This window comes from Macrobrachium rosenbergii, chromosome 21 (assembly GCF_040412425.1).
Source record: "Macrobrachium rosenbergii isolate ZJJX-2024 chromosome 21, ASM4041242v1, whole genome shotgun sequence".
Classification (NCBI taxonomy): domain Eukaryota; kingdom Metazoa; phylum Arthropoda; class Malacostraca; order Decapoda; family Palaemonidae; genus Macrobrachium; species Macrobrachium rosenbergii.
This window is the reverse complement of record NC_089761.1, coordinates 39,843,063-39,860,035: the sequence shown is the minus strand read 5'-3', so window position 1 is coordinate 39,860,035 and position 16,973 is coordinate 39,843,063. Positions and strand designations below refer to the sequence as shown.

Here is a 16,973-nt window from a genome sequence, read left to right as displayed (position 1 = left end):
AATCTAAAGTCTCAGGGTGAATGTTTATTTGAATTATAGTCCGTTGATAAATGCATCACCTTCTGTTTCTCCGGTAAATAATATAGTCAGCATAGATTATGCTATTAGACTCATTGTTTTTCGGTTGTTGCTTTCTTGATAAGAGTGAAAACAGCAAAGGTTTACCTTACGATTGGAGGAGATGGTTCCACCTTAAGGAAGACTGGATAGATAACCTTTGGTAACCATGCATCTTGACTAGGTGTGCTAGCCAAAGGCTTAAGGACAATGGGTATCGATTTGTAAGACAGTCGGTGGTAACTGCAGTATTTCATTTGGCTTGTCCGACTGCATCATGTGCCCGCCATGCCCATCAGACATTTTCTACACCAAACTTACCTCGTTGGCGTACATCCAGCTGAGAATAAGTTGAATCGAGGGAAACAAAACAAGCCCGTACCCAGTTTTTTATGGGGGGGGGGGCGTCGTTTTTCCCAAAACTGGACCTTTTCTTTATATATGTCATTGCATATATAGGTATATACAAGATGAAATACTTGAAAATTCCACATTTCGGCAGCCTTGCTGCAGCGTCGTCAAATTTCTCCGACCGGATTATCGTACCACAGCTTTAAATTTATCGTATCTCTACTAAAATCTACAAATATGGTGGCCTATATCATATTCCTATCATCACTCTTGTATTTCCTACTATTAAAGACTGAGATTAATGTTTGATAACAGAATTTATAAAAGAAGACTTGCCAAAAAAACAAAAGATTGTTTTTATTACTTTGTAAGTACAGTTCAATGAAAAGGATAGTCACAGAAAACTTGGGCTTCCAGAAATTTTTTTGGGGGCATTTTTAATTTTGGGGTCATTCGACCCCCCACCCCACCCTATGTACAATTCTGCAAAGCAGGTGGGTCAGTGTATGTACAGTGACGGCCAACTGGTATTCACGGCATTTTCCCAGGCGGGCCGCAGACTCATTAATTGCAAGAATGGAGTAATCCATAGCACAAGGTACGTGTAATGCTTGTGACTTGTATCTGACCCCGTAGCCCAGTGGTTCTCAATCTTTTTTTAGTAATGGCACCCTGAATAATGTAATCATCACCATCCCACCGTATCGCATGAATTAACTCCTTATTAAATTAATAAAATTGTTATCCATACTCAGATCAAAATCAGCGCACCGTACCTGCAGAAATATACTGAACAGACAAAGAGCATATCAGAGGAATTAGATAAACATAATTAGAGTAGACGCACTGATAATAGTTATATGAAGACTTCTGTAAACTTTTTTCTCTGCAAATGATCATTGAGATGATCTAACCAAGACAAAATTCATGGCGATCTTGCGGCACCCGTAGGCACTGTCAGTGGCACCCCAGTGTGCCACGGCACCCAGTTTGAGAATCACTGCCCTAGCCACTCCGTTTCTCATGGGGAACAATCAAACAAGCGCTATGGTCACCATCTTTCTCTGTTAGGACAGTTTCAACCCAAGTAGGGGCACACACCGAACGTAAGATTGTACATTAGAAAGTACAATCCAAAGTCAGTTCAAACTCGAGAATAAAATAAGAATTGAAAAAAAGTTTCAAAACTGCCTTACAATCAGTAAAAAATTCTACTCGGAAAGAGAAAGAAAAAACATAATGAATTAAATTAATACAGTTCAACGAATTACAGTAGTAATTAAAACTAAATCAGATAAAATAAAATAAAAAAAACGATTTCACAGAAGTAAAACCAAAACATAGGTCTAAGAAACACATCCATAAAACCAAGCTGTAATAGATTAATTTTCCAGCCACACGCTTTCCGGTCATTAGGTCAGGGTATCCAGTGTATAATTTTTCGCTCTTTTTCATTTTATGTTTTACGTTATGGACATGCTTCGTAGAGATACGTTTTATTTCTGCCTCAGTAAATTTTTAAATTTCTAATTTATCTGACTTAGTTTTGATAACTGTAATTTGCTGAATTGTAGTAGGTGAATCGTGATAGTAACTTGTTTTTAAAAAATTCTGTGGAAATGCTTATTTTATTCTTGAATGTGAACTTCATTTGGATTGTTCTTTACTGGTTTATCATCTTATGTTTTGATGTTTGTCTCTATTTAAGGCTGAAAATGGCTTAGGTTGTTGAAGCTGAAACTTCCTTATGTAATAAAGATGTCCACTATAGCTTGGAATCTTGTGATAAATGTATATGGTTCCCTAAAGACTCAGAATCTTGTGCACATTGGCTCTGTTTCATTTAAACTCAGGACTTTGGGACTTACTTCTGGTCCCCTTGACACTCAGAAACTTCTGGTAAATGTATATGGTTCCCTGAAGATTCAGAATCTTTGGAATACTGAACACGGTTCCCTGTGGGGTCAGATTCCTGTAGCTCTTGTGTTTTACATTAGTGTACAATTGAAGCTGCTTATGCTTTTTGCAGTAATGGCTAGCAAATGTTGCCATACTTGAATTTAATTTCATATTTGGGACCAGGTTTGGCTGATACTCAAGTGTGCGTGTTGGCTCAGATCCTGTACAAAATCAGAGCTTTGTAACTGTGTCCTCCGTCTCGCCAGTAGATGGTGTTTTGTATTGTGAGGTAGCATACGTGTCTGAAGGCGCAGGACTAGTTGTTGAGCGAGATTGTCTTTTCTTGCCAAGTGATGCAACCCATGGGCAGAGACTCGCAACCTTTTTGTAAATTCTCTTGCGGTATTCTGGTGCCAGCACGATAATCCAGAAAATTCCAACTCCCCGAAGAGTGTTCAACGCTGTAGGGATGTACAGTAGGTAGCTGTACCATTCTTCTGAAACTCCCACGTAATAATCATACAAAAATGAGGCGACTTCTGATATCCAAGTCAGTCCGGCCCAGAACACCAACTTTACTGAGTCGCTAAACCTGTAAGATGAAGGACAAAAGAAGCTGTCACTGGTATTCTATAAAGTCAGAAAGTTCTTTTATAATGTTGAGTGCTGCTAACGGTGTTACTATAGAGATGCGGGGATGTGCAGACTGCACCAAGTGACCCCATTAAATTGGGTTGCACCAAAATGACTGTCTATAAAATTTCCATAAGAAATATTCATATAAGAAATATCCTTTTAGTTAGTTTTTACGGCAAGAACATTTCTTATAGGGTCAGTTTACATCATGAACTATTTTTCGGTCTCATATGGTAAGTAAAGATAAGCATTTTTAATGTAAGTTTTTGAGGCCACGTGGTAAACTGATTCAAATAAAAACCTACACAAGATTTTGATAGATTGTCTTCAAAACCCCAGTGACTGATGTCGTCAGTGGTATGTCTCAAGACAACTGAAGCTATAAACATATGTGAGGAAGGGATCATAATCCCTTAACTGTGCTGCTGGAGACAAGTTTCTTAGAAAATGTTATAAACCTTTTGTATGATGTCGTGTTCAAAAGGAAAGTAGTAAAACTAATTTCTGTTATGAAAGCAACAAAATTGGTAATAGGTTGGAAATAGTGGCTTTTGCTCACTTTGAGAGATCTAGTTTTTTTTTTTAAAGGAGATTACGAAATCGAGAAAAGACCATCAGATATTAAAAGTTGTTTTTAGAAGTCATGACGAGAGGACAATGCTGCAACCTGAGGAATGTATTTTGTCTTTCCTGTTGCTGTAATTATCATTAAAGGCACAATATATTATGTCTGATGAATTAATTTCAATGAATATCAGACATAATAATTAGCTTAAGCCCATGGTACATAATTAGTCCGACTCTGTACCTTGGTCGGCACTCACTAACTAGGCTGGAAAACTAGCAGCGTTATGCAGGACTACTGAACAGAGCCAAGTAAGACTGTAGTAAGGTGGTCTTGTTAGTTCGAAGTTCTTAGCACATTGAATATAGACGATATAAAGGAGGCGAGCAAAGGAAAACGAAGCGAATAGGAAGAATACTTACACGCTACGATTCTCATACTTCCTGAGTCCCGAACACTGTCTCTCTGCCTTGCCAGGTTTTGGTTTCTGGTCTGTCCCAGCATCTCTGCTCTGACTTGTCTGTGCTGGAGATCATTGTTATTTTTGTTGTTAGTCAAAGTGAACAAATATTCATGTGGAACAAGCCTGAAAGGCTACTGTCTTAATTTGACACACCCTTTCGATTCCAAACTTTAGAAAATCAGGTGTGCGGAGAATAAATTGTTTGTGATTGAAGCTATGCACTAGAATGACCAATCCCATTATATAAAGAGATTCTAGGGCCATGGTTAAAATTGCTCAAAGTAAGAATATACTTACTCTCAGAATTGTTTTGGGGTCTTAGCCCTTGCTCAAGTTGCCTAATTTTTGCACGTCGGACGAGTTTGCTTGCTGCTAGGAAGAGAATGTTTGCACACAGGGAGATGCACATTGGCAAATATAGGTAGACCAGCTTTGCCCTTGGATCTAAAGGGAATAAAGAATTTTGTCGGCATTGAAAACTGTTAGGCAATTATTCATAATGAAAAATCCAAAAGGCTATTAATGTGATGAAAAGGGTTCTATAGAATAGAATTTTAATTTTTTTTCTGGTGGAGATCTCACTGAAATGCGAGTATTACAGAGATCCCCAAGCTGACAGGTTTATATACAGAAATAAACTGGAGTATCAAATATCTGAGAGGAAGAAGACCTGCTATACAAAAATCAAGATTACTTACCAGAGAAAAAACACTCCTTTACTCCAAACCTCGGTGTGATGACTGAGCAAGGCAAGCTTGGTCTGTAATAGCCAAGCGTCAGAGCTACTGCTGTGATGATACCCGCCACACCCCAGGCGCATAAGCAGTAGCACAGAAACCTGAAGCTTTCAGACATCCTGATATCTCTGTAAGTATAGTGCTTGTAGAATATTGAGTTAAGCTGTTCCTGTTGCTGCAAAAACGAGTATGTGTATTTCACAGTTGATATGATATCCACAGTAAACCATAGCGATTTGTTGATCACTGAATGCTTCTGATTGTGTACTGCACAAGTAAGTCGTTACAGTATTTATTGAAACCATTTCCTGAAGTCAGCCTTAGTAGAGCAGAGGTCACTTATATAAAATGTGGTGTATAAGACTCCTGAAGGTACACTTAATATTGTTAGCATTCAGTACTTTACCCAGAAATGACAGGAGATATTTTTTAGCAATAGTGTATAATGATCTAAACCACTTCCTCACTGACCTTGTGTTGAGGCTGTGGCTTAAAGTGTTGAGTTTAGGTGCCATTCTTTAGTCTTTCGAATTTCTCTTAAAGCTACCAAAGGGTTTACATAACCCACTGGGGAATAAGAACCAAATTTGTGGCTGTAGGACTTCATCTTCAAAAAAAGAAAAAAAATGGACTTACACGGGAACTAATCTGTGATCTGTGATTATTTTAATATACAAATGTTGTCACATAATATCATTTGGGCAGCGACACCTTCATCGAACATTACTAAGAAATATACCAGTGTCGTTGTACTTTCATACTGGAATTGCTTCCAGGCTCTCTATCATTTCTAAAAGTGTTCTGGTTGGTTCTAAAGACAACAGAGCTTTCAGTACCAAATTGAAAAGAAGGAAAACGCTAAGGATAATTCCACCCCAGATCCTTTTTCACGAGGAACTACAAAATAAAGATCAGTTTATGAAAACCATTAAGTTTGATGGTAAACCTTACACTGTGAGGACGAGTGCCTCCATGGAGATGGATGTGTTCCACAGAAAGGCAGCTAAGGAAAAGAACAGCAGGGCCCCACCTGTCAGAATAAGAAAAGGAATGACCAATAAAAGAAAAGATGCTAGTAGTGAAAAACATGTAATGGTGATAATGCAGCAAAAAAGAAGCGTCCTGTTTCGACTGAATCGCAAGAAATTTAAAATGGAGCATACAATTGTTGGTTTTGACTGTTACGCCATCAACTAACAGTTACCAGAAGGTGCCCACATGCACAGGTCTCCTGGTCTTGAAGCTTATCCCTGTTAACCTTGTGAACAATGTGTATGCAGTTCCTAATTAGAGGGAATATTTATTGTAAACATGCCATTTAATAGTTTTTACACTTTTTCTTATGAAGGTGCCAGATTTTAAACTGGGCGACGACTATAGGTCTGTGTGTGCAAAGACTTGTGCTTCAAGAAAGAGAGAGGGAGAGAGAGATTGTGAGCATATGAATTGGAAATTGTTTCCTAGGCTAGGGTTGTACCCTGTATTACCTCTGTTTCAGGTTAGGGTCAATAGGTGAAGTTGCTGTGGTAATATCTTCCCCAAAGACCATTTTATCCCTAAACCTGGATTAAAATGCCATAACAGAAAATGTGCAGCAAGTGAAAAATGTCATCAAGTTACGTGCAAGCTTACACAGAACAGAATGTTCCTGTGTTAAAGACAAAGCAAGTAGAAGAGAAATAGTAAACAAGTCAACAAAAAGTAATCAGAAACAAGTAAGTCAAATCAAGTCAGAAAGGAAGGGTGGTTTAGACTTTTCTGTTGATAAGCGGTAAATCTTTACTGTTCGCTCTGTAACCACCTCCAGGGGACTTGATAGTCTTTATTTCTGTTCCTTGAGAATAACCCCTGAGATACAATGACAACGTAGTGATGGTGGTCCTCATTAGAGAAAATTCTGACTCAATTTGCACCCATATAAGAAGGAAAAGGAATATATGACAATCGAATCCCATAGAAAATGGAGGAAGCGAACAAAGGAGTTTGAAGGTCTCTTTAACCAGACCACTGAGCTTATTAACAGCTCTCCTAGGGCGGTTGAACTGTGATCTGTACCAAAGACAAATAAATTATTGGGGAAGAGTTGTTGAGCCAGCTCTCCCTTATGGAAGTGAAGTGCTGATAAGGAATGTAAATGACAGAAAAAGTTGAAATTGCTGAGAAGGACCTGAAAACTCTACAGCCAGAGAGTGTTCTGCGTGGCTTAGATGAAAAAGTGGAAGAGGCGCAGGGTGTCAGATTGCATGACTGACGTGTACACCATGAGAATTTATGTTTGACGGAGCCATTCGTTCACCGTCGAAATGTTTATATCCTAGTCCTAAAAGCACAATAATTTTCTATTCATCTGGATTCTCACTGAGAGGTGGTTGTATAATGAAAAAATATTTTCTTGCAGTCATGATTGCATGAGTGATTAACTTTTTAGCTGGAGTTACGATGATTTTCACATGTTTAGAAAATTAATATTCTGGTAAAATGAAACATTCGAAATTACCAAAAATGAAAAGCCATCTCGAAGAACTAAGTTAAAAGACTCCATTACTCACCAAGTGGAATGCAAGTTCTTTCATCGAGAACTAGAGTCTGGTTAATGATCAGGATTAGAAATGCCAGCAAGTAGGACATCACATAAGCCAGAAGGATTCTCCCAGCGAGTGTGTTGATCTGTAGGACGAAAGACGCATTATGTCGTGAACAAAGCAGAACTAACTTGCAGGTCTCAAGAAATTCAAACAGATGCAATACATGAATTAACAGACTGCGACTAGCTAACAGACTTGAGAATACATCATGGGTTCTGAAAAATGTGAACCAGGAGATCTGTTGAGGGAAAATGTTATTAGAAAAAATGAATTCGACTTTGAAGAGCACAACAGGAATAGAACCCTAAGTATAAATATTACTTTCAAAGAAATTCAGTTATCTGAAGATCTTACTGGCCTTCTCTCATAGAACGAATGATATTATTGGGGCCAATTAGCAGAAGCATCCAAAGCACTACTGACGGATGCGTGGGGGAGGATGAGTGAACACTTGCAAGTGCATTCGAATCTCAAAATGAAGGCACTGGGCGATGTGCCTCAGAAACAGACTGAACAGTGATGTAACTTACCTTTCTCACAGTATATAATTCACGTCTAACTCTGGCTGTGACCAAGAAGAGAACTGTTGCAAGTAACGCAGCGCAGGAGAATCCCAGAAGAACAGGAAGGACGAGGAACTTTTCCTGATGCTTCACGAGCTTCGATTCAAAATCGGCACAAACGAAGACCTGAATGTCTGTGGTGTTGTCAACTACGTGATCGATGCAATACTCTGCGATGTTGATCGGTACCTTTTCTCGGACGCAGACGTTTTCTAAAGAATTCTCCTCCACGTAGAAAATAGTCATGATCCGGTCTTCATCGAAGCTAGAATAAACTGAGTTTGACAGGTGGCCAAAATGAAAATACTTAATTGGCACATTATAACTGCAAACAGGGAAGTCTGCTTCTTCCACTTCCGTAATATTAGCTGCCACAAACTCTTCAGTCTTGACAATATCCAATTCAAGAGTGTCACTGACACAAGAATAGGATCCATTTTGGTGACTGATGTACGTTTTTCTCGGACAACATTTTCCAACATGATGACCTTTGCTGAAACGATCGACCAACGTAGTCGATAAAATATGGGCTACGTCTCTCAAGCACAATACGGCCACAGTTTCTGTCGCACCTGTCATTTCTATATAATCTTCCACACAATAAAAGGAAACAGTTTGATCTCCATAGGTGGAACCTACAGTCAGGTAGCCGTCATCTGTAACCACCCAGTGAGTAGAGTTCTCTCTCGTTTTTAACATTGTGCTACAGTTCTTTCCATCAGCAGATTCAGGCCATGAGGTCTGAGGAAAGTGGGTTTCCGTCAACCTAGTCATTGTCTTACTTGGAACATAATCAGCTCCTTTTGATACGCAGCCTTTGTTGGACAAGATTTCATGAGATGGGCAGCACTTTTTGAAAGCGTATCTAGCAGAGTCGAGGGGAAAATGTGAATCACTGCTAGTGATATTGTGCTGGTTTGACGATGAAGAATTTCCATAAGGTGCTTCAAGCTCGCTCCCATTGTGCAGACTCTCAGTAAAGGCTTCCTTCTGCCACGCTAAGATGAATGAAGTTAGTAGTAGAAAAGTGCTCTTCATGGGGTCCTACGGTCTTTGACGGATTCCAGGCCTGTAAAACTGTAAAATCAAATTCAGAAAGTTACAGATGGCTGGCTGAGTAGCAGGTTAAAAGTTAAGTATACCTAAGTTTAATTAACCAGACCACTGAGCTGATTAACAGCTCTCCTAGGGCTGGCCCGAAGGATTAGATTTTATTTTACGTAGCTAAGAACCAATTGGTTACCTAGCAACGGGACCTATAGCTCATTGTGGAATCCGAACCACATTACAACGAGAAATGAGTTTCTATCAGGGTGAGATACAGGTCTTGATGGAAGCCAAGTGGATCTGACAAGATTTCCACTTGAGATATTTTAAGTGGATCTCACAAGACTTCCACTCAAGATATTTTAAGGGGATCTGACAAGACTTCCACTTGAGATATTTTAGGTGGATCTCACAAGACTTCCACTGGAGATATTTTAAGTGGATCTCACAAGACTTCCACTCAAGATATTTTAAGGGGATCTGACAAGACTTCCACTTGAGATATTTTAGGTGGATCTCACAAGACTTCCACTGGAGATATTTTAAGTGGATCTCACAAGACTTCCACTCAAGATATTTTAAGGATCTGACAAGACTTCCACTTGAGATATTTTAGGTGGATCTCACAAGACTTCCACTGGAGATATTTTAAGTGGATCTCACAAGACTTCCACTTGAGATATTTTAAGTGGATCTCACAAGACTTCCACTCAAGATATTTTAAGGGGATCTGACAAGACTTCCACTTGAGATATTTTAGGTGGATCTCACAAGACTTCCACTTGAGATATTTTAGGTGGATCTCACAAGACTTCCACTTCAAGATATTTTAAGTGGATCTGACAAGACTTCCACTTGAGATATTTTAGGTGGATCTCACAAGACTTCCACTTGAGATATTTTAAGTGGATCTCACAAGACTTCCACTCAAGATATTTTAAGGGGATCTGACAAGACTTCCACTTGAGATATTTTAGGTGGATCTCACAAGACTTCCACTTGAGATATTTTAAGTGGATCTCACAAGACTTCCACTTGAGATATTTCAAGTAGATCTCACAAGACTTCCACTCAAGATATTTTAAGGGGATCTGACAAGACTTCCACTTGAGATATTTTAAGTGGATCTCACAAGACTTCCACTTGAGATATTTCAAGTAGATCTCACAAGACTTCCACTCAAGATATTTTAAGGGGATCTCACAAGACTTCCACTTGAGATATTTTAAGGGGATCTCACAAGACTTCCACTTGAGATATTTTAAGTGGATCTCACAAGACTTCCACTGGAGATATTTTAAGTGGATCTCACAAGACTTCCACTTGAGATATTTTAAGTGGATCTCACAAGACTTCCACTTGAGATGTTTCAAGTAGATCTCACAAGACTTCCACTCAAGATATTTTAAGTGGATCTCACAAGACTTCCACTCAAGATATTTCAAGTGGATCTCACAAGACTTCCACTTGAGATATTTTAGGTGGATCTCACAAGACTTCCACTAGAGATATTTTAAGTGGATCTCACAAGACTTCCACTCAAGATATTTCACTCAGTGGCATTTTCACAAGTTTTCCACAATGAGATATTTTAGTTTTCGTTAGATCTAGACAAGAGACTTCCACTAGAGATTTTACAATTTTGATAAATGTGGGACATGGGGACAGCAATGGCAATGGTTGCACTTTGAAAGGACATTTTATGTTTTGACAATCACCCATTCTTAAGTTTTCGTTAGACTAGAAAGCAGACCTTGTCTAGTGATTTTACAATTTTGATAAATGTGGGACATGGGGACAGCAATGGCAATGGTTGCACTTTGGAAACTCATTTTATGTTGACAGCCTTGACGATTTATCTCTGACATTGTAGAAGTTTTTTTTCTTCTTTGACATTGTAGAAGTTTTTTTTCTTCTCTGACATTGTAGAAGTTTTTTTTCTTCTTTGACATCGTAGAAGTTTTTTTTCTTCTTTGACATTGTAGAAGTTTTTTTCTTCTTTGACATTGTAGAAGTTTTTTTCTTTGACATTGTAGAAGTTTTTTTCTTTGATATTGTAGAAGTTTTTTTTTTTACATTGTAGAAGTTTTTTTTCTTTGACATTGTAGAAGTTTTTTTTCTTCTTTGACATTGTAGAAGTTTTTTTTCTTCTTTGAAGTTTCTGAACTGTGGCAGTAGGTCTCTCTTGCTGATGCAGTTTGATCGTCCAGGAATTTTTTATTCTATTTTTTTTTTATCTTTGACCTATGGCTTTATTCATTTATTTATTGAGGTGGTTGGATTGGTGGAGGGTAGAGGAGATTAGTTTTTAAAAAATTGAACACATGTAATCATGTGATATAAAGCAACTCTTTTTTAAAAATCATATCATGTCTCCATAAATCATCTTATTTGTACTTCTCCGTCACTATTATTATTATTATTATTATTATTATTATTATTATTATTATTATTATTATTAAAAGAGCTTAAAAGGCACTAAGATGCAAATCAACCTCATGTATAGAAAGAAACGAAAATGCAAGAAGATGGCAAATAATTAACAACAAACCATAAAACAGGTAAGTAGCCTACTTATGTACTTGAGTAGCATAAGAGTTAGTTAAACCAAGGCTGCATCAACAAGCCTGCCGAGATGACCATTCCATAGGAAAAGGCAAAAAGTGACAGACTTTACTAACTGGTGAGTGTGATAATATCATGACACCTCAGAAAAGTGGGGGTGATCCTGCTCTTCGAAACGAATAGCACGCACCGGTTCTTAGGGTTGCCGGTACTGAGGATGGTAACTGAAGTTCCCTGTTGAAGCTGAGTTTAAATTAAACGAGTAAAAAATGCGCCGAAGTTTCTTCGGTGCAATCGAGTTTTCTGTATAACCGCTACAGCATATAATCATGGCCGCCGAAAATAGACCTATCTTTCGGTGGTTTCGGTATAATGCTATATGAGCCGCGGCCCATAAAACTTTAACCTCGGCCTGGTGATGGCCTATCCTATATCGTTGCCAGAAGTACGCTTATGGCTAACTTTAACTTTGAATAAAATAAAAACTACTGAGGCAAGGACTGCAATTTGGTAGGTTTGATGATTGGAGGGTGGATGATAACATCAATTTGCAGCCCTCTAGCCTTAGTAGTTTTCAAGATCTGAGGACGGACAGAAAAAAGCGCGGACGGACAGACAAAACCGGCACAATAGTTTTCTTTTACAGAAAACTAAAAAAGTCTATCCCTTCTTTTTATTATTATTATTATTATTATTATTATTATTATTATTATTATTATTATTATTATTATTATTCTCTGTGATTATGGGAAGTTTGACGAACGTCGTGACACTAAATGATATATTTTTATGTGCATAATTATTTCGTTGTTTATTTGTTTTTGTTTTTTAATTCTTCTCTGGTCCCGAGTGTTTTTTTATATAATGACCACTGATATTTGGAAGTTAGTTTATATAACTGAAGATCTTTTTGCTAAGTTTTGCATGAGTATGGGGCCGTTTTGAATAATAATAATAATAATGAGGATGATGATGATAATATCATGAGCACCTCGATGAAAACTAAAATCCACACTGATATATTTTTGTCAAATATGTTAGGAGTCCAGAGACTGCTTAGTTCACATTATCCATTTGAATCCTTTTAAACTTGAAAGTTCATTTTGACGAGACCCCGTAATTGGTAACTGGTTAGTGCACCTCACGTGGTGCACTGTAGGCATCACTAAAGGTTGTTTGCAGCGTCTCTTCGGCCCCCAGCTGCAGCCATTTTTCAGCCCATGATTCTAGGTCCATTTCCGCTTCCTTTCTTCTTGCTGTCCAACCACTCCAACTGCCCCTTTTCACTGCGATAATCACTGAATGGTCTGAAGTGTCCCAGTGCTTGGCTGTGCAGCCAAATTCTCATATGTCAGTTTTAAGGAGAGATTAGAGAGTTCCGGAAAGCTGTCAGGATGAATTCTAACTTATTTTAACAAGATTATTCTTGATTTTAGCTGTCAACAATCGTGATGGTATTTCTGACAATTTCTTTCAGAGGGAATGAAATGTCCTGCGGATTTATGGCTTTTCTCTTTATTAATATATATTTTCCATTCCATTCCGTTTATTTTGTTTACTCCCAATATGCTAAAATTCACAGAGCTGCTTCTTTACTCTGCTGCGAAGATATACAGTACATGCTTAACACACTTTGCACAGTATCGGTAAACTATATATTATAAATATATATAAATATATATATATATATATATATACATATATATATATATGTGTGTGTGTGTGTGTGTTTGTGTATACACACGGATGAAGGAATAATCAGCAAGCGCAGCGTAGTCGCTTTAATTACGTATGCCGTGGCATACTCGCTCTTTTCCCAAACGGATTTTACGTTCAAGGTTCCGACGTTTAATTTTGATGCCAGCTATGATGATCTTTGGCACACGCGTCAGTTGCCATTACATTAATATTTCAAATTTATATTCACTCACAAGGTGGCGTAAATGTGGATATCTTTATTGTTTAACTCAGCGCAAAATGAAGTCTGTAGTTGTGCAACTAATGTCCATCTTGGGTTAGCTGGACCTTGGAATTTTAAAGGGCCCTGGGGAATTACGTCTCCACGGATGCCTTACCGAGGTCAGGAGTAGGAAATATTATGCTTGCAGCTGTCAAGCAGCGGTCTGATTTGAATTGAGCATGAAATGTGAAAGCCTGTTATTAATATTCTCAATAATCACGAGTTTTCGATTTCCTCATACTTTTTTTTTTTTTTTTTACAAAATAGATTTCACAGGGAGCATAGCGGCGAAAGTTCTCTCCCCTCCCGGGTCTCGAATCTTAAAGAACGTCTAAAGCCCCGTACACTGTGCATCATGTATCAGCCACGTGGTGCAGTAGTGGTGTTGAATAAAATTACTAGCGGCAAAACTGTACTGCAACACTGCTCACTTGTTCTCGCGCGATAGATATGGTGAAAATAAATGCCTGTATGGCAGATGAGGTTCTCCACAAGAGACGAATGGCGTCAGATTCTCAGTTTTCTTAAATGGCTAGAAAATAATAACATCCCACTACTCTGCACAGTGTGAAAGTCATAAAACGGCCGTGGTATAGGGTTTGTAACCCCTTCTTCTTCTTCTTCTTCTTCTTCTTTTAACGTGCTTTTTCCCCATTTTTGTATGGGGTAAGCACGATGCCTTCTTTTGAAGGACTTTTGATTTGGCTTTGGGGTAGACCGTAGTCTCGATCGGCTGCCCTGCCTGACATCGCTTAGACCCCGGTAGCGTATGTTACATGTATCATACCAGACCCAACGCTCTTTCTTCCCAGCAGCAGGAAGTTGTTGCGCGGGTAGGTCGAGAGTTCGAGACGTGTGAGATGTTTATGTTTTTAGAAGATGTTGTAGTGGCTTTGTTTTGTGTGTGTATTTAGTCTGTAACACCCATTTGCTTTTTAAGCAAACCTATCCGTTGATTACATACATAATCCCGGGATGTCTACACGGATAGCAAAGTGTCCGCCTCTCTGATCAGTCGGCTGCGGATTTGAACCCACGCCACAGACCTCTACGAAGTCCGAAGCTGCTCTGTAACCGACTGTGTCATCGAGGCTCCAGGGTTTGTAACCCCACATCGTGTATTTCTATGCATCTTCCTGGTTTAAATGTATATTAATGTGGTGCAGAAGATAAGGAATGTACGATAGCTGATGGGTTTAAGAAGGGAAGCTGCCTGGTTTGGCACTGAGTGAGACAGAGGTGAAAAAAAGGCATTTTGTGCGGGAATGGTAAGGATAAAGGGTCAGTGTGTTGAGGATAGCTGAAAGTGTACAGCTTGGGAAGTTGTACTGATTGTGGAATCAATGAAATTCTGGGCAGGGATTAAGTGTACATATGTGTTAGTATGAAGATTGTATGGGGTAAGATTGAGCCTGGCAAAAGGGAAAGTTCTGATAGAGGATGTGTGTGGGCCAGGATTGAAAGAGAATTAGAATACAAGAGTTTCTTGAAGAGTTTGAATCTGTGCATTGCAGGTTTTTAGAGCATGCCAGTGCACAAATAGGTATATGAGGAAGAGATGGCATATTGGGAAGGCAGAGCTCTTGAGGTACATGAGATAAGAGCCTGTAGAAATATGTTCGGAAAAGGAATTCATTAGAAAACGATTTTCAAGGAAAAATATTTACAAAATATACTTTTGAGAGAGAAAATGAGCTTCTTACTTTTTTTTTTTTTTTCAAGATAAAGTCAGTCGGCAGTGAGTGACTTTAGGTTTAGGAAGAGGGAACAAGAGTGGTGAAAAGAGGAAATGAGAAACTTAGTGGAAAAAGACATTGCAAGACAGATTGGAAGACTGTGCAGGAATACAGAAGGATAGGTCAGGTCCTCAGGAGGAAGGTGAGAGAAAGAAAGAGAAGCTTCATAAGGAAAACTAGAAGAAAGGGAGTAAGGACTTCAGTAGGAAAAATAACTTCCGAAAGAAAGTAAATGCAGATTAGGTTAATGAGCAAATGTATCTCAGAAAAAAAAAATGCAATTCAATAAAATGTGATTGAGCCATCGGCACTGGAGCTGAGCGGACTCCTACCACTCTGACTGCTAATGCATCACTGTGCAAACACTTGAAATGGCTCCGTCCCATCAACACGTTGGTGATGCGGCTTCATGTTGAAAAAGTGGTTTTTCAACACATCCATTCAACACTGCGCGCATCATGATGCATAGTGTGTACGGGGCTTAAATTACGAGGTTGCGAGTAGAACACGTCACTTCTCATGGACGATGAGACCTTTAATTCAAAGACTCGATAATAGCACTAAATTTTGTTGTGGGAAATCGTGTGCCAGTCAGCTCGTCCATTCCTCACAAGACTAAAGCTTCGTGTGTCCGTCATCTCGTCTACTCCTCACAAAACTAAGGCTTCGTGTGTCCGTCAACTCGTCTACTCCTCACAAAACTAAGGCTTCGTGTGTCCATCAACTCGTCCATTCCTCACAAGACTAAAGCTTCGTGTGTCCGTCAACTCGTCAATTCCTCACAAAACTAAGGCTTCGTGTGTCCATCAACTCGTCTATTCCTCACAAGACTAAAGCTTCGATGAAGGAAAAAATATAGATCTAAACTTAACTATATATATATATATATATATATATATATATATATATATATATATATATATATATATATATATATATATATATATATATATATATATATGTATGTGTGTGTGTATGTATGTATGAACAAAGTTTCAGCCACGAAGGAAAGTGAAACAGTGGAGATGCTAAATACTTTCGTTTTGTTACCAAGACATGGTCACAGCAACTTGGTAATAAGACGAAAGTACTCAGCACCTCCACTGTTTCGCTTTCCTTCGTGGCTGAAACTTTGTTCATATAATCATCACGTTTGTACCTTTTCGTGATTAATAAAACACACACACATACATACATACATATATATATATATATATATATATATATATATATATATATATATATATATATATATATATATATATATATATATATATATATAATTTTTATGGAGGGATCGTGTGTGTATTCCATGGTACAGTATATTTGTCAGAGGTCACGCGGACGGACCACGAGTTTATTAGATAACAAGACATTGAAAAACTCACGTCCAACTTGCAGCTTTTAAAAGACTTTATCCATCTATTTCCATAAAAAGTAACGAAGCTCCTCCTTTATACAGTCAAGCAAACATTGTCACCAGTGTCGTTCCAGCACGCGGTTAAATTCTCAGCACGAGAGAGAGAGACATTACAGAAACATGATAGATGCAAACGAAAGATTCGTTTAAAACGGAAGAAAAGACTGACCAGGGAAAAATCTTCAGGCTTTGGAAGGTTCTTCGCTCTTTCGCTTCTCTTCGCCCTCTCTCCGGTCACTGTCGCGGGCACACTGACTAACTATACACTTCCAGACTTCAAAAAAGGAGAACGACGGGCATGGAGGCACACTGACTACACTTCCAGACTTCAAAGAAGAACAGACGAGCATGGAATAATTCATTCTTTGCATAGGTGATCACCGAACATG

At 38.5% G+C, this 16,973-nt stretch overlaps 1 protein-coding gene across 4 annotated transcripts; it reads right to left on the bottom strand.

Annotated features, from left to right (window-relative positions):
* Positions 1–11: 11 nt before the first annotated feature.
* On the bottom strand, positions 12–16,924 carry LOC136849974 (probable G-protein coupled receptor Mth-like 3). 4 transcript variants are annotated; one of them, XM_067123505.1, is made up of 8 exons: positions 16,754–16,924; positions 7,824–8,933; positions 7,258–7,375; positions 5,660–5,738; positions 4,670–4,836; positions 4,269–4,415; positions 3,931–4,033; positions 12–2,899 (listed from the first exon to the last, which is right to left on the bottom strand). In XM_067123505.1, the coding sequence occupies exons 2-8, from the start codon at positions 8,892–8,894 to the stop codon at positions 2,539–2,541; spliced, it is 2,046 nt and encodes a 681-aa protein (XP_066979606.1). In that variant the 5' UTR covers positions 8,895–8,933; positions 16,754–16,924; the 3' UTR covers positions 12–2,538. The 4 variants fall into 4 exon arrangements, with proteins under 4 accessions (XP_066979606.1, XP_066979608.1, XP_066979607.1 ...); XM_067123507.1 differs by having other exon boundaries at positions 7,824–8,925; positions 16,754–16,872; XM_067123506.1 differs by having other exon boundaries at positions 16,553–16,837.
* Positions 16,925–16,973: the final 49 nt, after the last annotated feature.

What these genes read in the sequence shown, in the direction of transcription:
- LOC136849974 (XM_067123505.1), bottom strand. Translation starts at nt 8,894, where the DNA reads ATGAAGAGCACTTTTCTACTACTAACTTCATTCATCTTAGCGTGGCAG. An exon ending in AAGAACTTGCATTCCACTTG is followed by an intron (nt 5,739 to 7,257) that starts GTGAGTAATGGA and finishes TTATTCTGACAG; the next exon opens with GTGGGGCCCTGCTGTTCTTT. An exon ending in AAGTATGAGAATCGTAGCGT is followed by an intron (nt 2,900 to 3,930) that starts GTAAGTATTCTT and finishes TTCATCTTACAG; the next exon opens with GTTTAGCGACTCAGTAAAGT.